Consider the following 23,975-nt stretch of genomic DNA (forward strand, 5'->3'; position numbering starts at 1 on the left):
AACATATGTACAGCACCTCCACATACAGCTCACTACCATGGATTCATTCATATCAAGTGACCCAGCTGAGTACGCTCGTAGTCTTTTCAAGATATTGCCGAGGGGGGTTCTCTGCGTGTATTACGCTACGCGACGGATAGGCTTCCTGCACAGCATGGAGGGCAGTTTGTTGGAGCTGACCTTTATACGAACAGCTGAGCGCGACCTGTAGCGTTTGAGGTCGCGTCGTTTATTGGCGCCGCCCTTGGGCACCGACGATCGTTCTCGAAGGAGCGGGGCGTTTTCGCTCAGTCTTCGGGCGCGTGCTGTGGCCGCGTCGTGCTGCAACTTCGCGTTATCGCGACCCAGTTGCGTGCCAGGCGCATTCAGGACCGCGTTCCTCCGAACGTAGGGCGAATAAAGCCGGGCGCTTGAAGCGACGTCGCCTGTTAGACGGAGACGCACGAACGAAAAAAAGAAAATGAAATCATCAAAAGCGCAGCGAGAAATGGAGCGCAAGAGCAAGAAAGACGCGCCGCGACTGAGAAAACGGAGCTAGCAAAGTGGAAACCGCGTGGTTCGGCCGGGTTTTCTTTTCATTTTGTTTTTTTCTGAAATTATAAAACGAAAAAAAAACGCTAGAAGGTGCCGTTGTTTGTATATTTGTTTTCCTTACCGCGATGATTGACGTCACGACGCCGAGCTGCAGTCTTCTTTCTTACCGGCCCGCGCGCGAAGACGGAGCGGCGACGGTCGGCGCGGGGCGTGTAAAATCGAGTCGTGTCACTTCGATGAGGGCGCTTCTTTTCTCTTCCTCATCTTTCTTCGCATTCTTGGTCTCTTTGGGCGTAGCGGACCGGCTGCAGTGCGCGCATTTTGGTTGGCGCAGTTATGCGTCTCAGCCACGCATGCGAGTGCTGCTGCAGGGGCGCGCGCGCGTGTGTTTTTCCCGGGGTATTTATTTATTTATTTTTTGCAGACGCAATTGCCTGCATGCCTGCTTTTCCAGGCTTCGTCGTTTTCTTTCTTTCTCTCTCTCTCTTTTGGCAAGCGAGACGATGGAAGCTCTGTGAAATGGGCGTGTAGTACTCGCCTCTGCATACTTGCGTTCTGGGTCAGAACAGCGCCTCCTCTTTAGGTGTTGGTCAGGATTTGGTGGCCGTGACTGAACGGTTTTCCAGCTTTTCTTTTTATCAGTATCCGAGTGGCCGCACATGTTGTACGTGATGGATGTTAAAAGACTGTCTTCTGCCTGTATGCGTGGCAATACGCAGGTATATATATATATATATATATATATATATATATATATATATATATATATATATATATATATATATATATATATATATATATATCCTTCACGCACGTATGCTGATCGATGGAGGAATCCCGCTTTTCCCAGAATAAATTGGGCTTGCTAATACGCCTACTACTTACATAGTCTACAATGCATTATCGGCTTCTCTGTTTCCGTTCCACTGCTAAACGCCAATTCGTGATCTAGACAGTGTCTTTATAAGCGAGGGGTTGTAAAGCGTTTTAAATTATTATAATGTCGCGCTATCCTGATTGATAGATGATTGATTGATATGTGGGGTCTAACGTCCCAAAAACCACCATATGATTATGAGAAACTCATATCGCGTTAACATCGGAAGAGCTTTTTTGATATATCTGATATATCTGCATAGTTGTTTAATTAATATCACTTTGTTTTGCAGGTGGTGGATTGTACGTAATTGCAATTAGAAGAGCCTTATTTTCCAGCGATCGTATCTCGTTTATGGCAAAATATCCCTAAGTGGTGTACATCGGAATATTGCTAAAAAATGACCCAATATTCCGCATGCCTGCGCTGAGCAGTTGTGTAAGAAAAATGTTACGTTTGTTTTTTACTTGCCCTTTGCTCTTTTTTTTCGCTCCATCGGAAATGCAGCCGCCGCAGCCGGGATTCGATCCCGCGACCTGCGGGTCAGCAGCCGAGCACCTTAGCCGCTGGACGCTGTGTGTGTGTAGGGCAGCTTCACTTAAAAGCCACACAGCGTGCCTCTATATGTACTGAGGGCTGGCAGTATCAGTTCGTCCAGCTCATCGTTGTCATAGTCGGTGTACTTTTGCTTGAGGCGAAGGCTAGCTTCCTCAACCGTAAGTTACTCAAGAGAAACAATCGACAATTATATTCGGTCTTTTCTCGTTTTTCCTGCAGCTGCTGCTGTCCGTTCCGAGTATTTTGTGTGTGTGTCCACCGCGGCGTTTCTTCGCACGCGCTGTTTGCCCTCGATAGACGCGGCATCTTTTGATGCACTTGATCGCAGCGGAGAAGGGAGGGATGCCATGTCGGCAGGACTATTCCCGCTGGAGAGGTCGGCTCATACAGGTCAGTGCGTCGTCGAAGTGACGGCTTTCACCCAACCATTGCGTCAGTGTAGGCCAAGCTATTAACCCTAAAGCGCATGCTTTTCCGGGAAAAAAAAAAAGAGGTCTGGTGGTTCCTTGCCGCCAATTTCCGTCATGATGGGTTGCCCTTCCAAGCGGCTGCGAACTTCGTTCTGTCGAGCACCAGAGGCCGGGGTCGCACTTGTACTTGTTAACCGGTATATAGGTACAGGTGGCTACATACAAATCTGTGCCTTCCACAGCAGCGGCCGATGCTGGACTCTTTCACTGGGCGCCACTTCTGTGGTGCGATAAAGGGCGCCCATGCTACTCATCTCCCACTATGAAGAACCGGTTGGTTCTCGGTCGGCACTGGGAATCGAACCCGGCGTATACCGCATCGGAAGGGGACGATCTAACATTGTAGCCGCAGCGGTGGCTTCGTGGCTGAGCGTTCGCGCGCTCTAAAGCGGCTGCCGCGTGCTTCCTTACTAAGTGAGACGTGCACCGTTTGCACGTACGTCTTCCATACCGCAATGAACGAACAAAGGATAATTTTGGCGAGATGCCTGTTTCCTTGTAAGACTCGACCGAATGAAGTCGACCGACAATTAGGCTAAGGAAAGCATATAGGACATTAATTGTGCCCCTCGATCGTATTGTAATAGGGGTGCAAACTGAATCAAATCACTGTGGAAGAAATATCGTCCTTTCCGTAGGTAAGACCCGAATCTAGCACAACCTTCGAACTACACGTCCGATGCTCTATACCTTTTCGCAATGTCACTATTTGTGCGCCTTTTGCCAGAAAAACGTACGCTATCTACCTCGGCTCCCTGGTGGTTGTTATACTTCTCAAACTGATCGCGCCGTCGTCGCTTTTCTCAGAAATAGTCACTATCGCGCGCCTTCTGTCTCTTCTTTCGATCGCCCTTTCTCTTTCTTCTCTGTCTCTTTTTCTTTATCACGTTCCGCGAAACGGCTAAGATCACACTGTGCTCGAAGTTTCGCGCTCAACCCAACTCATAATGGTGAGTTGTACGCTATATAGCCCCGTAGTCTGTATTACTTACAAGTTGTACGTCGAGTGTCGGGAGCCCCTGCAGCTTTCTAAGTTCGAATAAATTCCGTGGTTCTGCCGGTCTTTTGATTCGACACGGTCTGTATATAACGGAAGGGCGAATTATGTCATAACGTATATCGCGATATCGTTTCTTCGAAATAGCTGCTGCATGAGAAGCCGATGTAGAGTCGGCGACGCAGAGATTCTGAAGGATCTATCCGAATGCTCTCCAGTGAGTGTTCTTAGCCGTTGTGCCTGCAGTGAGTTCGTGCGTGGGCCCTATAGAGCTGCCGTTTTGTGAAGAACAGATGTCCGTGTCCATTCAGAAGAGAAGCGTATACGATGCGAACGAGTGAGCACTCGATCACTGGACCTTAATTACTGCGACATACGCGTACGTATACGCATGCACATTTCACGTTTATTCGGACTGCCGGATCTTGATATGATATCCGTCGCTGCGTATAAATGCTGCAGTTGCTCTTGTTTCTTTGGGTGATTTTGGAATCGCATTGTACTTCTTGACACTCTGTGGTAGTCATCTTCGCATACCGCGCAAGCGCGGAAACCGTCCGATCAGTCTGCCCCGAAGGCTTCTGGTTTGGACGATGCTTAGGGGAGGTAACCGCTTGTGCTACGATATGTTGAAAAGCTGGTGGAAATGAGTGCGTCACCTCGTCGCTTTTGACAGCGCAATCATTTCCGTAATAACAGTACGCCGAGGAAAAAAAAGACTAGCATATTGGCGCTACGTCCCCTCTTTTTGCGTCGTGGTTCTCTCGTTTCTCATTACACCTGTTCCAAGTTTGAACGATGATCCCTCGGTGGCTGAGCTTCGGTTCCGAGGCGAATAGAAACGCGGGGGCGCTCGCTTTGAGGATAACATATCTTTTTTTTTTTTTCGAAAGCCGGATTTCTGTTTCCAGCGCGTGTGGGCGTGATCCAATTATTGTCGATGAAGAGTGATTTAAACGAATTATATTGGGCGTGCTCATGCATTGTGTTCGTTTTGTGTTTTGTAGGATTTTTATTGGCGTTGCTTCTACTTTGTGCCTTCACCTCCTCTAAAGCGAAATTGGGACGCGCGAGTAATTGCATACGTCGTTTTACGTGCATTGACCAGGTGTCCTACCTCGACTCACAGTGTTGCAAATCTTTTACCTTTCTTTTTGAAGAAATAGTACTATTTCGTCAGGTAAGCTTGCCGAGTAAGCCGGCGAGGCCCACTGAAATATTGTGCACCATCAGCAGCATCCCGTCCAAGCTCTACTTGCGATGACTTCTCGCTTACAGAAGTGTGCAAAGATTAGGGTAATTCCGTCTGCGCAAAACTAATGGCAATCATCGCATATTAGCCGCGTATACCTCTCTCGCATCGACTTGTCTTTTAATTCCTAGTAATCGCATAATTAGCCTTGTATGCATCTCTCGCATCGACTTGACTCTTCATTCACGAATTCACACTCATAAAGGCGCTCTGGCGAAAGCCTCTCTCCATCTCTCTGTCCTTTCCCGCCGATCCTTTCGGGTTCTCTAACCCTCTCCCCCCCCCCCCTCCCCTTCCTTGCTCGATGACAGACTGAGCGTGCCACGGTGAATGCCCCCTTATGTCTGAGCTTTCTGAAGCGCGGCATGCGCGGAACGTCTTTCAATCTTGCCTTCTCCCCCCCCCTCCTCCCTGCAAATATGAGAAGCCTTTCTCGCGCGGCGCTTCTTCCTCTCGTCTAATTTTCCCCGTTTAGCGGCGGTGCGCGGGAGCTCCGTTAATCGCTGTTTTCCTCTTCGGCTGATCATACGGTGTTCTTTTCATCTCCGTGCTCGCGGAACGGGATGATGTTCTGGCGTGGGTGCTATGAATAGCCAATCTCTCTCTCTCTCTCTCTCTCTCTCTCTCTGTGTGTGTGTGTGTGTGTGTGTGTGTGTGTGTGTGTGTGTGTGTGTGTGTGTGTGTGTGTGTGTGTGTGTGTGTGTGTGTGTGTGTGTGGAGTTCTACCCCTCCCCCTTCTTTTTACCTTTCATTTTCATATCTTTCTCTTTTTTCTCTCCTTCTTTTTCTAGTTCTTCTTCTGGAGAACTTCTCTTCCGGCTCTCGTCGTTCGGAGACATCTCTGCTCTGTCTCGGAAGACGAGTCTGTTTGCGTCTGCCGAGTTCAGAACTCGGATGCAGTGGTGGATCAGGGGACGGGGCTCGCTGAGTGCGATTCGTTGTTTTATACGCGGCGCTTTCCAGAAAGCGGCAAACGGGAACGCTCGTAAGAGCCGTCCGAGAATCACTTTAGCTCATAAAAACACGGCCCTAGGCGATTCCTCGCGACTTGAGCGCGTTTTTTGTGTTTGCGCGAGATTTCGGTTGTTCCTGTGTGAATAGAACGTCTACTCCGGAAGGCAGATACGTTAGGGCGAAGAGAGTTTGGCACATACAAAGCTACCGTACGCTTGTGTCTTCTTGCGTCTCTTTGCTTTTTTTTTTCTTTAAAAGCTCGCTTTCGCGTAGGTCTCTTGTTTGAGATGACGATAGCGCGGCCCCGAGGATCACAAGAGAGAAAGCGTGCGTGCGTTTTATATAGTTCTTGATGCTCTCTTCGGTCTTGTGCAGGTGGTACTTTTCAAAATGCACCCCGGTCGAAGTTTTCTTATGTATACTTCGCCTTTCAACGAATCGCAAAGAAAACGCGCAAGAATCTGCAGCTATATTGAGTCGCGCCTTTCCTTACGGGAATGTTTCTTTTTGCCCTGCATTTACCCGAACGGAAGATCTTGCGATTTTGCCCCCTTCATTTTGTTCTCGCGCACGTTTTCCGCTTAAGCCGTATAGGAGTTATATATATCACAACTCGATTGTGCGAGTGCCATACGTGAGGAGATCCGCGAAAGGTTGGCCTATACACCCTTCAGCTTTTCGCTACCGCGAAGCCCTTAGTCGGAACTCGCTCCGAGTTCCCTCGCGCTCGAATCGCATGCTGTAATATATCAGAGCCTTATATGTATCCGGTGTAGTGCTTCGTTTTCTTGGGCTTCTCGTGTTTGTTTTTTTTTTCTTCTCGCGTTTCTCGTAAACGTTACGAATAATGCTTGTAAACATATCATTGCCGAAAACGGCCGCCGCTTCATTGCTGGCGTTTAGTACTTGTTTCTTTTTTTTTTTTTTTTGGTCGTATTAAGCGGTTATTCGCTACCGCGTTTGCGACGACTTCTTTTCGCGTATTACGTGTGTATAGGTCGTGGAAGCGCGTATACAATAGGGGAAGTGGGGAGGGGAGGGGGGAGCTCTTGCCGTTTTTTGGAGCTCTCCGTTATACCTACGTGGATGATTTTCGTTCCCTCCTTCGTTTATCATTCCTTTCGTAGTTGCGCGCACGCGATGTGAGAGAACCGTGGCTCTCCGCGAAGATGTTGATGTAATGGGCTTCCTACGAAAGCGCAGACGCGAGCTCTCGCTTTTGCATTTCGGCGAGTCGGCCGGTTCGCGGCTGTTGTATAATTTATCGCCATTCGCGCGTATTTTGCTCCGAGGCGAGCTCTTGCGTTCATTTCTACCCGTTACACCCGAAGGATCGTGGGATACGGCGAGTGCGTTGCCACAGCGGTGAACGAGCATTCGTTAGACGAAGCTGTGTGTATAAGCGCAGCTTACTCCATAAGAAAGGTACTTTAATCGTGCGCGTATGTGTATATACGCTCGCCCGTTGTCGCGGCATTGTCTATACGGCGACCAGTGCTCGCTGGGCTATATACATACATACCTATTACGTTCCTTCTGTCGTTAATTACTGAGCACGTAAGTATCGGGCGGCATCTTCTATGTTCTTGCGTGAATACCTTCCACGCGTCACGGTAACAACGTACGATGTTGCTTGTTTGCTTTTTCGGGCCTGTATATCATGCATAGATGGTGCGCGTGTTGCGAAGCTCCCGATATCAGCACCTTAATAGGCTTTTATTTTACTTATTTCTTTTTGCGTTCGGCTCACTTCGCACTTCAATCTCGATTTTAGCGCGCGGCCCGCAAAACGTTTGTGCATCAGCGCGTTCTGTTCTACTTATCACGTACGCAACACTGCGTTAGACGTTTCGGGAATGCTGATGTAGGCCCGGGAAACAGGTCTCCCGCGCCTATAGTTTCGTTATTGATACGGTGCAGGTTACGCAGTCTCGTATTTAGGTTGGCCATGGTGGGGCGATTCAGTCAGCCTTTTGCTTCGACGCCGTGCAGGCGAACGGCTCGGCTGGCGCGGACGACGTCGGAGCGCCGCCGGTGCGCGTGTGCATGCGACCCGACGCCGAGGGCCGGTTCGGCTTCAACGTGAAAGGCGGTGCCGACCAGAACCTCCCCATCCTGGTGTCCCGGGTGGTGCCGCACACGCCAGCGGACACGTGCACGCCCAGGCTGCGCGAGGGCGACCAGCTGCTGCTCATCAACGGCCGGGACGTGGCCGGACTGTCGCACGATCAGGTGGGTCTTTGCCTGTCTAACCGTAGCGGCTTCTACTTTTGGGCTTACACGAACTGCATAAAGGGGGAAATAGCGAATGCGTATACCTTGCAATGAGGACGAAGGCTCGTCTGTCATGGCCCGCGCTGCTAGTGCGGGTTCCGGAAGAATTCGACCGGGAGAAGACGACGACGACCAAGCACGAGATGGTTGCGACTTGTTCTGGTTCGCGAGTTCATAAATGGCTTCAGACGAAATGCATAGCTAGTGGTCTTGTAGCATCAACATCTGTCGGCCTGATCCCCCTGCTTTAATGCTGGCATTGTTTTTCAATATCGTAGTGAAATCAAATAACAGTGCTTAGTGTGGACTGAGGTTTCGAGTTTAGTACAGTATAGATAAGTGTAGTGAGAATGTACATTCGGGTTAAGATGTAGAGTGTAGGGGTTATATGCACGCTGCAAACAAGGCGATTCTTACACATGTGCATGCTCACTTCTCCATTGTCGCTGCCACACTGAGCGCTCACTTAAAATTAAAATTTAATTGTCCCAGCGAAGAGTCACTTGACATTACGCTAGTTCAAGTACTACAATACTGTGCACTTTAATGTTATACTGATGATAAGATGACAAAGTCGCCGTGACTTGATGCGAACACTGTCCTTGGAGGAGCAGCTGCGTACAGCTGATAGACCGTGCGGTATGGGCGTAGGCAAAAAGCCCCCCCCCCCCCCTTCTAGCCTCACCAGCACTTATCTTCACCCAAGCTACACCACTGCTTTCCCCCTTTCCCAGTCGTGTTGCTGCACTTATTTGCATCCCCCCTCTCTTGAAAAAAATCATGCCGACGACCATGCCACCCGGGTCGGCATTTCGTGTCTAAAACGTGTGCAGCATGGTCCGAGACGCCGTAAGCGTTTTCTACTGCTCAAGAAATTGGTCCAATAGCACTGCGGCCAACTTAGGCTCACTCTCGATTGCTCACAGGGAGAGCGACCACCAGTCATTCCACAGCGTCACAATTCCCATCCCGCTCGTTTTCAGACTGAAGTCTAAGATTGTCGGGCTCTTTAGAAGGAAGGTTCTTCGTAACCGAGTGGAGTGTTGATGCGTGTTGGAATATTTTGTTTTATTTATTTAGGCCGTCTTTGGTTGACCCTGGCAACGCTAGGTACACGCATTCCTTCCTTCCCTTCTCGTGGCGCGCCCTTGCGAGCGTTGGCGCCCAGGTGAATCACCTGGCTTTCCATCGATTCGGTCTCGTTGCACCGACCTACGTTGGCATCGATTCAAGCACCGCGACGCCGCCCCGCCTTTATTTATTTATTTTTTACACATGTGCGTACACGCGAAGCATTCGTAGCTTGGCTCCTTTTCGCCCCCATGCGACGGAGAATCGCAGGCCTCTCTCTCGAAACCTAGCGCGACCGAGCTTGTCATAGACTTCCTTCTTTCTTTTCTTTATTTCTTTCTTTCTTTTTGTCAGCGCTCAGCGTCCTGCGCTCTAAACGTCAACTGCGCGCATCATTCTGCGTAGTTCGAGAGGAGCAGAGTCAAATAGCTTATATGTTCCCGCTCGCTGGTGGCGACTGATTGCCAGGAGCAGCGTCGAGTGCTCACGTAGCTTTGAGAGTGACAGGCGCGGGTACGTGGCAATATAGTGGCCTTCGTCTTTTTGGAGAAGAAATGTATGAATGAGAGAATGTGTTTTCCGCTTTGCTATGCGTTACCGCAGTTTCTAGTACTGCTCTTCAAATACCGATTGGCACACCAGGTAGCGTGTAGGGTAAATCCGAAGGTCAGCCAAGCGCAGTTAGAAACGTACAATAAATAAAAGGAATAAATAATTAAAAAAAGACTATTTTTTCGCAGTGCTGCGCACGCGAGTATCCTACACTGTGCAGGCGTTTCTCCCGCTGAACACCCTCGCTTTGCGTGGCTGCCCTCTTCGGCGGGCTAGTTTTCGATCGCCATTCTCCGTTGCTTATTTACCTTCCTTTCCATTGTGGGACCCCTCCCTTCCGCGTGCGCCGCGCTATTGCGTAAACTTCCTTCCTCCTACGGTTCGCATTTGAACGTGTGATCGTTGGCGTTCGCATATCGAACGCCTCGAGGGTCCTCGTCGTAGGCCGTTGCGTCTCTCGCACGTTCCGCCGCAACCGCGGCGGGTCTTATACCGTTTCGTGGCTGCACCTTAGTGGTGGTAGTTGCGGTCAGTGCTGCCCTTGTTTGAGCTAGTTACGGAGCGGAACCAGTGACGTCTATTTGTCCTGGCCCGGAGCAAATCAGAACCGCGCTTGGAGACAAGGGGGCGCCCCCGCTGTCGCGAAGGGCTTGGCGGCAACGTCGAAGGGAGGGAGGGGAGTAAAAAGAAGGGAAAGGGGAGAGGCCCGCGGATCGGGCGGTCGAGTGTCCCGCCGCTGCCGGAGAGAGCTCTCGTCTTCGACGCGTGCGCCGACCGACCTGCGTGGGCGACCGGCTTGGGCCTCGCGTTGGTGCGGCCATGCCGAGCCTCGTTTCCTGCTTTCGGCCCGTGTCCGGGGCGACATGAACTGCGCTCGTGCGAGCGTCGCCTCGGCGCTGGCGTCGTGGAGCCGCCGTGTGCCGCCGTCTCCCGCCACCGCGGCGGGCGGCTGCTGCGTGCCGCGCTGGCTGTGTGTGTTGTACGTGCGACGACTGAGGCCCGGCCTGGCTCTCTGGATCTCGCAGGTGGTCAAGCTCATCCGGGCTCCCAAGGACAATGGAGAGCTCGTGCTCACCGTCAAGGCGCAAGGTAAATACACGCTCTGTGGAGACGGCTCATCTCCACGTTGTTTGTTCTCTTATCAGTCTATTTTCTCGTTGTGGCCCGTACGAGCCGAAAGCGTAGAGATAGGGCGGCTAAAAATGGCAGTATGTCGGGCTTACTGGTTCACGGTCGTCGATACGAAAGGTGCTACCGATATAACGACTTGGATGCGCCTGCGTCGCCCTCTTTTGTTTTTGTTTTCTGTCTGGTCGATCTACTAGTGCGCAGGTACACCTACTTCGTTTCCTGGTGTGGTGCGCCCTGATAATTTGGCTACACAGGATATTTGTATGTCACACCACAACAACAATGTAAATGTTTGTCGGGCATCGCTTGAAACGAGACCTAGATCTGGAATTCGTGCAGGCAGACTTGTACAGATACAAAAGTTTGAAAAGTCATAGCTAATCGCAAACTGTAGGGGCTACTCCTTATTGCGTGTTCTTCCTCTAGTTTCCCGTTCGTCCTTCTAAAGTCACCCCCATTCAGAATGGGAAGGTGGCTTTGCTTTTTTTCTCGTTGCACTTAATAGCTTGAGCGGCATAGATATACTGCGGGCGTAGATAGGCGTTTACTGCAATACGAGTTCTCTCTAAAGTACTAGTATATTTGTTGATTCTCGTGTCACGGCGCACAAAATAGCTAATACTTTGCGTTTTCTTCTTCTTTTTCTTTTTATAAAGAGGCACGTTATACTTGTTAACGTGACACGCTCACAAGGATATATCCTAAGATAGTGTGCCTTGCTCTTAACTATTATTTCCTTTTAAAAATTGGGATACTGAAGATATTGTGATTGTCATAATGAAGATTTGAAGATCGTTCAGTGTACCCGTGCGCAAGGTCAGTTTTTAAACACTGCACGCTATTTAAAGTGGCTTAAGAAATGGCGTGATTCTTTACAGTGATGTCGCACCGTTGTGTAGGGAGGTTGCGCCGGCGCCCGTGACGCTTATAAGCGTGATCGTTCTCCGAGGGCCGCCCGTGACATAGGAACTCATAATCGCTATGCGTTCAGCGACTGTCGACGTTGCGTTTATTATAAGAGCGCCGAGACAATTGATACCGACTGTAAGGCTTGTACTCGGGGCGATGAAGCTAAGCACTCGTTTTATCTGTCCCGTTGCTACGAACGTGGCCCCGTGTTTTTCTCCTGTTTCCGTAGCGGCGTTATCCCTCAGTACGGCATTTAACGTGCTTGTAATTAAAGTTCGCAGCCAAGCGGAATGAAATAACAGTATCGACAGGCGCAAAGGACGGCTCGGCGCGCTTTAGTCGGCTTACAGTACACTCTTAGAAGAAGAAAACAGAATGCTGGCATGCCACGTATATGGGGCTCTTTTTTAAAGAGACGCATCACCTGCAGTAGCACGGATATTTGGGTTATTTGGTATTGGTTTATCTTTTAACTGAATAAGAGCGCGCACGCGGACACTAGAACAAGGCGCTTTGTTGCGCGCATTTTCTTGTTCTAGCGTCCGTGTCTGTGTGCGCGCCCTTATTCAGTTAACTCCCTTTTGGTTCCCACGTCTCCCCAAAGAGAGTATAGTGATCTCCAGAGAGAGTTTTTGTTGATCTTTAAAGGGAGTCATATACGTGGCAAGTCGGAACTCACAAGAACGAGTCAATGACGCTTCTTAACGTGTATCCGTCCCTTTAATCTGACCGCGCAACGTGACGCGTACTCTTCGTAACCGAAATAGATATGTTTCGAAATTGAAATTGAGTGCAGGTAGTTTTCCGTAACGCGTAGCAAGAAGTTGAGTTTGCGTTACGTTATCAGTACGCACCTGGGAGGCTAGGGTGTTAGGCCTTCGAGCTGTGCTTGGTTGAAGCTTCACCAAGCCTCTACAGTCATGCCCTAATGCAAAAATTTGATTGATTAATTGATTGATTGATTGATTGATTGTTATGTGGGGTCACGGAGTGGCGTCCCTCTCTTGACGTCAGTATGTAAATTATATTCGCTAGACTGTACCGAAAGCAAAAACTCGCTGCATTGCTTTCGCCTAGTTCAGAAAGGAGACTTCGCGACCTCCCTATGCTTATCCGGGTCTTGACTGATGGCGGCTTCGCAGTGAAGTTTGCTTTCCTTCTCTCATTCCCGCCGTATTGTTGTTTCTTGTCTTTTTTTTTTTCACGTGCTCTTAGCTGCGTGCACAGTGCGCCTGCGCGAGGAGTGGGATGATCTCGGAAGCAGCGGCAACGAAACGCGGAAGTGATTTCTCCGACCCAAGACCGTGCGCGCGTAGTTGGGCTTCTCCTCTACGGTACTTTTTGTGCGGAGAAGCACGCTTTACAGGAGGGTTGTTACGGTGTCGGTTGCCGCTGCCGCTGCTGCTCCTACCGTCAGTGCTTTAGCCCGACGTCTGCGTGGGCGCGTATCGATCTCGGCAAGTGTTATGAGCCGCAACATCGGCTTCCGCAATCTCTTCCCCGCGCGCAGGAAGGGGCTTTAAAGCCGAAAAAGTTCGGATGGCCGGAAGGGCCGGAGGGGGAAAGGACATGAGTGTAGTTGACGTCGCCGTGCTTATATAGAACGTGGGTAGAGATTCGATTTCGAGAGCCCCGTATGCGTAAATAGGCTCAACAACCAGGCTTTCGTCGTCGTCGCGTATGACTGCGAGTAGGGAGAAGGCAAACTTTTTCTTTTAAGGACAGCGTGAAGTGAGGCGGGTTCTGTTTTATCGGCGTTGTTTTAACGACCTTTCGCTCTGCCGTATCTCCGCGTCGGGTTCGGTGACCAATAACACAAACAATACCGAGAGAAGGCAGCGAGTAACTGGCATATTTCCTGAAACGAAAATGACAATAATAATGATGAGCGGCGTGGTTCGCGACTCCGACGAGAAAGACATCCGAGGAGGGGCCGAAACCGCCCAATCGGGGAGTGGGTGACCTGACCATTAATTCCAGCTGACTGCGAGTGGCGTACGCCGCCTTCGTTTTTCTGTCGCCTTTGCGCCGGCCGCATATTATCGACACTGTTCCGCTCGGTTCCCCTCCGCGCATTTGGAGAATGCCGAGCGTCGATGGGCTCGCAATTAATTGTGTCGTCGACGTCTTTCTCTTTTTCCACCCCCCCCCCCCCCCAATCGGCGCCCACTTTTCTCACCTCTCCCTTTTTCCTCCTCTCCGGCCGACGCCTCGTTCTTTTTTTCTGTCGCCCGCACGTGCGACGCTTTCCTCCGTTTCCGTGCCCGCACTCCTACCACCCTCCTCGCCCGTTGCCCTTTGGGCGCCCACCCTAGTCCCCGCAGGCGAGCAAATCGAGGAGCCCGACTTTCAGTACATTCCGGACTCTGCAGTGGCTGGCCGGGGCAACCGGGCCGGCGGGGGTGCGCTGGCCGAGTCCATGCTGCTCTTGGCCGAGGGTCTCGAGAGCGGCGCCACCATCGCCCAGTTTGAGGTGAGAAGGCATTGGCTTTACTTCTTCAAGACGCTGTTTTAGTTCACCGAGGCAGAAGCCCTATATGCCTTGTCAAACGAGAATTGTGGCATCAGTGTAGTCGCCCTGAACATCAACAGTGACACTAAACATCATTGTCAATGTAATTGAAGAAAATTATGTTAATGGGAGAGCTCAAAGGCGAATCCATAAGGTGCTTTACAGGTTTTTTTGTACATTCTGTTGCTTATTAAATAGGTGACATTAAGATAATCTTTCTTCCTACATTTGTTTTTAAAGAAAGTGGTAGAGTTTTGAAGGACAATAGACACTTTTGCAAGTAACAGCCACACTGTATACAAATTAACATTATCTTTATCTCTCCTTATTTCTTCAGTTACTCTTTTGCTTTTCCTATATTTATTATTTTGTTCTCGCAGTGTTCAGGCCACTATTATCATTCTACCACAAAGCATGAGGTTGCTTATATGGTACCTGGCTGTTTCTTATTGTGGCATGAACAAAAGGAAATACAATAAAACATACTTATATTTTTATGTCTACTGAAAAACTACAGGCGTTTAAAACATTAAAAAAGAGCATTGATGATTCAACTTGCGAAAATTTGTCGCAACACAACAAACATCTGGACAGAGCCTCAGAAGTCATGAAGCTTTTTTTTTTTTTCCAATTAAGTTTTTTTAGAGCACTTGTGCACTGCTAGCTGGTTGTGTGTTGCACCTGCTCAGTTCACATTGCAATGGGGCACGATCTGGAGGCGTAGCATGGAGGCTTATTATTAAGCATGTATAGCAAATGTGTAATGCAAGTGCATTGCATTACTGATTAAGCGCATTCATTAGGCAATTCTATTGCCTTTCCTTCCACTGTTGTAAATTCCTTTTTTCATTGCCGTGGAGCAATTAAGTAAATGGAAGATCAAATAATTATTCCTGAGTCGGCAGTCATGACAGCTGTTTTGTAGCTATATTTTGATATATTTTGTGTATAACAGGATAAATGTAGCCGTTAATAAATGAGTATTTACTTGCAGCTTCCAATTCTTTTTTTAGCAGTTGTATGTGGTGGTACAACAAACGCATCACTTTGAATTCGCCTTGAACATCACTGCGCGTGATTTTGAGGCACATTGCGACATCCTTTGGTCAAGCTGTTGAAACGTAAATGCTCTCTCGTTTTTTTTCCCTTGCCTTGCAGCAACTGTACCGCAAAAAGGCCGACTTTACGATGAAGTGTGCCAGGTTGCCTGCCAACCTCTCCAAGAATCGTTACAGAGATATCTCCCCATGTGAGTGTTAGAGCAAATCATTTCTCACTTTACGATTGTTTTCTTGTTTTTTTTTCTGCCTTTTTTTTTGTCATTCTGTTTTGAAATGAAACGTATAGCCTTGATAAAATAGAGCAACTGCTCTGTATTACCCCCCCCCCCCTTTTCTTTTATATATACTAGTTTCGAATAAGTGCACTTAAGAAAAAATTCATTACAGAAAACTGAAAGACAGGCTTTCGCTCTTTTCAAAGTACCCATTATTCCTCTATACTTGAAACTTGGTGGATGCAGCATCTGCTCTCAGTTTTTATCTTTTCTTTTATTGTGGTTCCTCTAAAAACTTCTTTTTATTAAGAAGTGTGAAAAAGAAATTCTTCTACTCATAAAAGTGCTTGCTGGATGTGTGTTCTTTTCCTGGACAATTAGAGGCCGCTGTCATGTTGTTAATACCGCACTGTCTTGTGTCATTAAGATGAACCAAGAAATTCTTCAGAGACCATTTCACTGCATTCATTCACCTCAGTATTTTTTCCCCTCTCCACGTCAAATTGTCCTAAATGTGTTCAACTGGTCAGAGTAGTGTGTTTGATAAAAAGTGTTGTATCTCTTTCAGATGATGCCACACGAGTCATCCTTCAGGAAGGCACATCTGGGGACTATATAAATGCTAGTTATGTAAATGTAAGTACCTAAACTTTACTTTTCAGGTGTGACTTAAGGATGATTAAAATATCAAGAACGTTGTACTCCTTCAGAAATCTGAAAGTGTCTTTTGAACAATGTTCAAAATTTCGTAGAAAAGTAGAAAGAAAGAATACAAGAGATCTTTTGTTTTTCTGTTTTTGTAATATAGTGCTGGCAAGATATACAAAACATCTTATATTTTTTTCAGTTTTGGTAATATAGGCTGGCGAAATCAACTCAAAGGCGGTCATAAATGACTGTTTCGAAATGAGAGCGCACTACTTAGACACAGACAGAAAGACAGAGACAAGCGCTTGTCCCTGTCTTTTTGTCCGTGTCTAAATAATGCGCTCTCATTTCAAAACAGTCATGTATCACCAACTCGCCCAATCAACCATGTTCGTGATAAATATCATGATATTTTTACTATTAAAGACTCCTTTTACACTTCAAAAACTCCTTGCTGCTTTCACATGGGCTATACTCTTGTCAGTGTTAATCAAACTTTTTTTTCTAATGCTGAATGCATGTTGCCAGAAAGTATAATGTCACAGCTGGTACACATGTCGCAAGGCAGTGTTGTCACCACTGTTCAATGTCTCATTGTACCAAGCTTTCAATAAAAGTCGCTGTAAAAACAATTATGTTTTGTGTAATAAACAGACAGTACTTAACTGTGTTGGAGAGAGTGCTTCATATATGCCAAAAGTAGTTACAGTGGAATTTTGATTATACATGCCCCACCTTTGCTATGACCCGCATTTTACGAGGAATCCGTATGGTTCCGGAAAAATTCCCACTGAAGTAATGTAATAAAAACCTTGGTTATACGACACAGTTTTACGCCGACCCCACCTTTTACGACATTCAGATTTTGTTCGAAAAAAAAAAAACGTCTTTACTTAAATCAAACGTCTACAAAATATAAACGAGAGCGAAGTGTGAACTTGGGTTCCTCTAGGTTGACGATTAGAAAAGTAGAGAGTGAGACAGATGTCATCTTGGAATGCAAAATTTATTTTCCTGGAAATTCGTGCGCTTCTGCACACGCCTCGATTGCTTGTGTATGCATCCGGGGTTGTTACGTAGTCTGCTCTATCCACACAGAGTAGCTTCAGCTGGCCAAAAGGCTAATACTTGCATGTTTTCTGTCTATAGAAACATTTCCTGGTTGACATATAGCTAATCTCCTGCCTTTGTCGCAGTCACAGGCTTGCGCACGCATAAGGGCGGTACACAGCTGTTTTCACTTTGCAAAATTACTTTTACTTGACATCAACATTCATAATAACAGCAGGATATCACTAGTTGCACATCACAAGGCAATTACAACGCACACAGCCCAATCTCGCACAAAGGCATTCTACGCAAACTCTTGGTCTGTCGCCTTTACGTGATAGGGATGAAACCGTGTCTAACTCTTCTGAAGGGAGGCTATTGGCAGCACAGTTACAGTTTGGTGCGCAGCCAATTTTCCGACTCTATCGATAGAAAAACGGGTGTTGGACTCAATTTTTTTTTCAAGTTGAGAATATTTACTGGCACCTCTTTCAACTAAGTAACGCTGCCATTAGCTGCCACTGGCAAGAATAATTTTATCTACCTTCCTAGCAGAGGCACAAGGTCATGCCATGGGCTTATTCAGGTGGTCTGTACCTATTTTTTTGGGCAAGGCTGAGTGACAGATTTGGCATATGGCTGAGTGGCGTATATGCTTAGTGTTTCTTATATATGACTCCCAGATGATGCGACGGCTTTGTGTGGATCCTGAAAGTCGTATAATCCATATTCATGAAGTGATTAGCAGACAACTATATGCTGTGCCAGGGGGGTCACTACAATTTAGTTGAACACCTAAAGATCATTGAAGCTATTCTAAGCTTTGTATAACTGCAAGCAATCTATACTGTGTTCTTTCACATTATGCTTTAGTCTTATGCTTTGTTTCCTTTCTGCTTTCTGCGCAGATGAACATCCCCACATCGGGCATTGTAAATAGGTACATAGCCACACAAGGTCCTTTGCCCAATACCACGATAGACTTTTGGGAGGTGAGCTTTGGCGTCTGTCGCCAGTGATCACTTACTGCTGGATGTATCACTTAACTGACACAAAACTGTGTACGGTGGCATCTGCTATCACATGGTTCCTTGTTATTGCAAATTGCTCTTTTATGTGCTGCTTTAGTCACTTAAAGGCTCAAAAATCCTAATCAGGGCATTTATATACTGCAGTCTTATGGAAACAAATATTGATATTCTGTAAAAAGGTCTTACGGTTGTTTGTAGGGTGAGTGCAGATGAGTATATGTATGTTTGGTAAACCTTGTGCCAATAGTTGAATTTACTATTAAACTTTCTAGAGTCACTGGTACAATGCAATTGCTTAGTAGCCTTAATTATCTCACCTCCTCTCTCATGTATTTTGTTCATGGCTGAAAACGAGTGAGTGCAAGATATTCACCCCATCAAATATCTGTGGACTCTTTGCACTTAAATGCAGTAGTTGCAAGCCATGGTGTGAACATATTGCCAAAATTGGAGCTTTAAGCGTTTCACCTTGTTTTGTGAAAAACTACAATTAAATACTTGACTTACCGTATTTACTCGATTCTACCGCGCCCTCAATTGTAACGCCCACCCCATTTCCACCGTGAAAAAAAAAAAACCGTAAGACATCGATTGCAACGCGCACCCATTTTTCTCGCTGGCCCGCACGATCACACCACTCGAAAAAACGACTCCTTTCGGGAGCGTCTTCCATTTAAATATGAGGTACGGGCGAAGCTTGTGCCCATCTGACGTGTAACAGAGCATTGCCGTCACTGTAGTTTTACCGTGGACCAATGTCAGCACGCGAACTTGCTTCGCCCCCTTCTCAACGGTTGTGGTGCCAGGCATGTCGAAGTAAAGAGGCGTCTGATCGGCATTCCCGATTTGCCCAAGCAGGTAGCCGTTGTTGCGCCGCAAGTTTAGGACGAACCTCTGAAAACTGTGAAGCTTTTCATCGTACTCCTCCGCAAAACTTCGGGGGGGAAAAGCGTTTCCTCTTCATAAAGTTAGTTAGCCAGCACCTGCTCGCTTTAAACTGGCTCCACATTAGACCTTTTTCTAAGACTAATTGCATAGCCCGCACTTGGAGCAGTTCTGTCATCACGGGCGGCTGTGCCGCTCGCTGCTCAAGCACATACTCGCCGAGCAGCTCTTTAATTTGCGGAAACCGACCCTGCTGTGGTCCACTGAAGCCTTTGCGTGAGCTTTGCTGTCGACATTCTTCTGCTTTTGTTTCCGCCGGTCCCGCACGCACGTTTCGGGAACTCCGAACGACCGCGATGCGGCCCGATTTCCGTCCGTTTCCGCACACGCGATGGCTTTTCTTTTAAAAGCGGCATCGTGGTGCACTCGAGTTTTTGGAGTCGGCCCTTCCACGCCGTCGATGCTAATGCACTACTAGATGACGGACTCCTCAGCACACGTACGAAGTGCCGCACATGGGAAACACATAGGCAGAAATGGCCGACGCACGTACCGGGCGGCCATTTTGGATTTGCCGATGGCAATAGATTGAACGTATTTTTTTTGTTCGTACTCGATTCTAACGCGCATGCGATTTATGAACTCGCTTAACCAGAAAAAAGGTGCGCGTTAGATTCGAGTAATTACGGTATGTCACACGAAAGGTTGTGAGCACACAGAGGAAAAAAGAGCTTATACGTTAATTCACGTCTCACATTCCACTGACATTATTTTGCCGAAGGGATCATGCTTGCAGCAAGAGCTTTGTGTACTCCTGAGACGACACTGCTTGTTCTGTTTGGTTAGAGGGTAAAAGCGAAGAGGAAGCGATGTTGCTACAATGTCGAAGAACTCCTTCGTAACTTTCGTTTCAAGGCAATGCCACTTTGGATCCCTGAAAGAAACGCCACAGGAAAGCACTTTCTAACCGTGTGTGAAGAAAGGACTAGGACAGGCAGGAAATTAGTATGCAGCAGTTTTTTGAGTTATCAGGAGTTAAAACAAAGGAGCCAGTCAAGGCAGCCATTGTGATCTGGGCGATGCTATTTTGCAGATGGTATGGGAGCAGCAGTGCACTCTGGTGGTGATGCTGACGACATTGGTCGAGCGGGGCCGCATCAAATGTCATAAGTACTGGCCGGACTTGTATGAAACTGACACCTATGGACACCTGCAGGTCAGTGGGGTCATCATTTGGACCAGCCTGCGCTGTAGTGCTGGTACACGATGGGTAGTCATCGTACAACAAAATTACAATAAAAACAACCTTAACAAAACAAAGTGCTTACACGCTTACTGTTCATGTTGACTTGTTCGTCATCTCTGGTGCTGTTAATCACCTACCACATCGAGTCATTTGATGGTTGAACTCTTTTTTTTTTGTCATTAAATATATTTTCATTAAAAGAATCGGCTTACCCTTCTCTCGAAGGGGTTAACAATGCAGCATATAATAAAAAAATGTTGAGAAAGTCATGTAAAGTCATAAAAATATTAACAATGTCATGTAAAGCTTAAAAGTTTAGTATGCTTTGCTTTTTTCTGCCACAGCCATTAGTTTAGTGTGCTTTAGTGCACACATGAATATGACTTCGTTTGGCAAAACATTTTTCTTCTCCAAAGCTTTCGCCTCCAAGTCAGCGAATCTGCTGGCCATGCACGATTATGTGAATGTATGGTTCATGTCATAAACTTAAGAAAGTATGGTAGTGTACTTAATTACAGCAAAAAGCCTAATAGAGTGAGGCAATGTTGCCAATTATCACCAGAGAAGGTCACAGTGATCACACAGTTAATGTGGAATTTGTTTGTCTATGAAGTCTTCCTTTGGGGCAGAGTAATGCCAAAACATTATATGGCAGACAGTTGTCTTGGTTGTTGATGATTGCAAATTGTATGTGAACGTTATGTGCAATATATTACACTTTAATTTGGTGTATTGTAACTGTTGCACTATTTATTATTATATTATTATCATACCCTCCTTTTTCTTTCCCTTTTCCCTTACCCCCGTGAGGATTAGCAGGCCAGAAACCCACTTTCAAGGCCGACCTCTCTTCCTCCTTCTCATTAAACACCTTCTTCTTTTTCCTTACTGCAGATGTGATCAAATTATGTCAAAACAAGAGTTTTAAGGAGGATTGCAGAACAGTCTAAATTTGTGGCCCCTAATGCCATGGCTTCTTTTCCAACAGTTTTATCGTGCAGCATACCTTTTTTAATGCAAATTGTCTTTTTTATCTATAGGTGTCCTGTGTAAGGCAGAAAGAAACACCGTCCTTCGCTTTTCGTGAATTCACCCTCATAAACACGCAGGTAAGTTGTCATTTGCAGGTTATTTGTTGGAGAGCTTTGTTCAAGCAGTATACGTCTCTAGCTACCTGTTGGTCGATCAATAGTGTAGGGACTGTCGACAATTGCATTTGACATTGCTTTGCTTAATTAAAACATATGTATTTTTTGTCTCTAGTCGCTTATTTCCTCCCTGTATTTATGCTTTCGTGTCTGTTGACGTACCTGGCAGGTGGCAGTTGACCCGATATTAGTGGCATTGTGTTAATTAATGCAATCGATTCTGCAGCACTGCAATATGTTAGACACAATGAGCCAAAGAGGACTAATGCTGAAGTCTTAGGGATAGTTGATGTCATGGATGACTAGGGGCTCGCATTGCATACAAATTTTGTGTAAAATATGTGACGCTGCAAAACGTTGCATTTGCCTAAAGCTTTGGGCACCATTCTTTGGAAAATTACAGCAAAAGAGTTCCTCTTCTTCTGTTTCCTTCAAAACAAATCTCTGTTTCTCACAAAAATTGTTTGTCACGCAGAACCGGGAGGAGCGGCACATCACCCACATGCAATACTTAGCGTGGCCAGATCACGGAGTGCCCGAGGAGGCCTCGGAGTTCCTGGGGTTCGTGCAGCGCGTCCGGAAAAGCAGGGACGGCATGGTGGAGCCCACCGTGGTGCACTGCAGCGCGGGCATCGGCCGCACGGGCGTTCTCACACTCATGGAAACGGCCATGTGCCTCATCGAAGCCAACGAGCCTGTCTACCCGCTGGACCTGACACGTGACATGCGGGATCAGCGTGCCATGCTCATCCAGACCTCTGTGAGTATTCGTGGGGTTTCCAACACTGTTCTTCACTGTACTTATGCTTGTGTGATTGTAGACATGTCTAATAGGAACAGTAACATTCACAATGTAAAACAAGATTATTATGCTTCTTTTGGAACTTTTTTTTACATGCTATGCGCTCGTTCTCAACAAGGAAAAAAGCATTTGTACCATTAATATGACTACTTACATAATCAACATGTTGAGACATACTATGTGTTCGAGGTAAGAGCAGCTGCAACAAAGCTGGGGATTTGAAATACTCTGTAAACATTTCTCAAAGTACCATGAGAATCTGCATATGCGTGTTTTTTTTTTCTAGTTTTTATGATGCGGAATTTGGGCCACATGCTGTGTGCGATTCCCAAAAATTTTCAATCCAGAATTCACAGTTTTGGTTTCAACATTGTGCACCACTATCATCATCATCAGGCCTCTCTGTTAGGAAGTGCTAGCATTAGTCCCACTTTCTGAAGGCCACAATTCTACGCTATGTGAGGGCTGCAAAAGTAGTATTCGGCTGCTTTTAAAAAAATGGTGATATCAGCTGCCAAAACCATCGGCAGCTATGCTGCAGGGCGGCAGTTCAATGTAGATGAACGAAGCATTTGCGGTTTGCGGAAATAGGAGGAAGCCCTCTTTGTGCGCAACAGTCTGAGGAGAAGTTTCTAGGGGCCGAAAAAATGGAGCATTTTCCGATGATGACCGCGAGTGAACAGACTTAATACGGGAGAAGTGGAACACTGCTGGGGCTCCTATCGAGGCTTGTGCCTGACGCATTTCAACATCACATTCGTGAAGCAACTGTTGCCAGACTCCCACGCCGAGCTCATTGTCGCCCCTGGAGGACATCTTGGCTGCAGCCCATTGATGTGTGCCCACAACCATTTAATGACCATATTAAGCGCATTTATGTTAATTGGATGAGGTTCAAAGTGTCGAAAGTTACCCCTCCGGGTGGCTTGAACTGGCCTCACCGGCAATGCTGTTATACACATAGATCGCCAAAGCTTTGGTCTCCATTCCCGAGGCACTCATTTGTCATGCCTTCAAAAAGTGCTCGATTTCATACGCCCTTGATGGCACTGTAGACGAGGTGCTGTAAGAGGGCATCTCTTACAAGGGAGTTTAGGAATTTAGTGCATCAGAGGATGACGAATAAGTGTGTGAATAAATATAGCCAATTTCTGTTTTCCTCGTGCTATATTAGGGTGAAAACCTTTTTTTTTCCCTAATTTGCTATCCCCAAAATACATCTCGGGCTGTACGTGGGTAAGCGCTATACAGGGTGTTTTGCGCTATGTTAAAGTGAAAATAACCTGCATCTGTAGGCCTAATTTTACCATTTGAAAAGTTAAATGTTGCACTGCTCAGAATATTGAGAGTGAAGTGGGCATTACGCACTGATATTGAGATGGTTGGGCAAAACGTGCATGCAAGCATTGCGAAAACAAAAGTGATGGTTATTTCCGGCAGTAAATCACTAATAAGAGCACTTTTGTGCACCCACTTAGGTTCAAAGCTATTGCTAAATTCAGTATGTATTACATGCATTAGTAGCTTCTTTAAACTATTAGCATCCTTGAAAGCATTTTTTAAAAGTGTCACAAGCATTTTGAACCTTGCAATAGCTTTAAAGGACTGTCTTTTGTGTTACCCTTTTAATAGCAATATTGATAAAATAGTGGAATATCAGTAAACAGACATCACAGTAAGTAGAAAATGGCACACTAAACTGCCTATAACTCAGTAGCATTTCTATTTGCTGCACTCTTGTAAATATTTCTCGGTAAACGAAGTTCCTACTTAGTAGAATATACCATAAAAATCCGCA

The 23,975-nt window shown here is 46.8% G+C and overlaps 1 protein-coding gene across 4 annotated transcripts in view; it reads left to right on the forward strand.

Annotated features, from left to right (window-relative positions):
• Positions 1–23,975, forward strand: part of LOC142761759 (tyrosine-protein phosphatase non-receptor type 4-like) — a 213,221-nt gene that overhangs the window by 179,324 nt on the left and 9,922 nt on the right. For 3 of the 4 annotated variants that reach the window (XM_075885096.1, XM_075885093.1, XM_075885094.1), the window contains exons 15-23: positions 7,635–7,874; positions 10,565–10,628; positions 13,895–14,052; positions 15,250–15,340; positions 15,936–16,003; positions 17,974–18,057; positions 20,075–20,197; positions 21,268–21,336; positions 21,851–22,135. In XM_075885096.1, coding sequence (XP_075741211.1) covers positions 7,635–7,874; positions 10,565–10,628; positions 13,895–14,052; positions 15,250–15,340; positions 15,936–16,003; positions 17,974–18,057; positions 20,075–20,197; positions 21,268–21,336; positions 21,851–22,135 — 1,182 coding nt within the window. The remainder of the gene's footprint in view (positions 1–7,634; positions 7,875–10,564; positions 10,629–13,894; positions 14,053–15,249; positions 15,341–15,935; positions 16,004–17,973; positions 18,058–20,074; positions 20,198–21,267; positions 21,337–21,850; positions 22,136–23,975) is intronic. The other variant, XM_075885095.1, reaches the window with a different exon arrangement.

Source organism: Rhipicephalus microplus, unplaced genomic scaffold (genome assembly GCF_043290135.1).
Source record: "Rhipicephalus microplus isolate Deutch F79 unplaced genomic scaffold, USDA_Rmic scaffold_67, whole genome shotgun sequence".
NCBI lineage: Eukaryota > Metazoa > Arthropoda > Arachnida > Ixodida > Ixodidae > Rhipicephalus > Rhipicephalus microplus.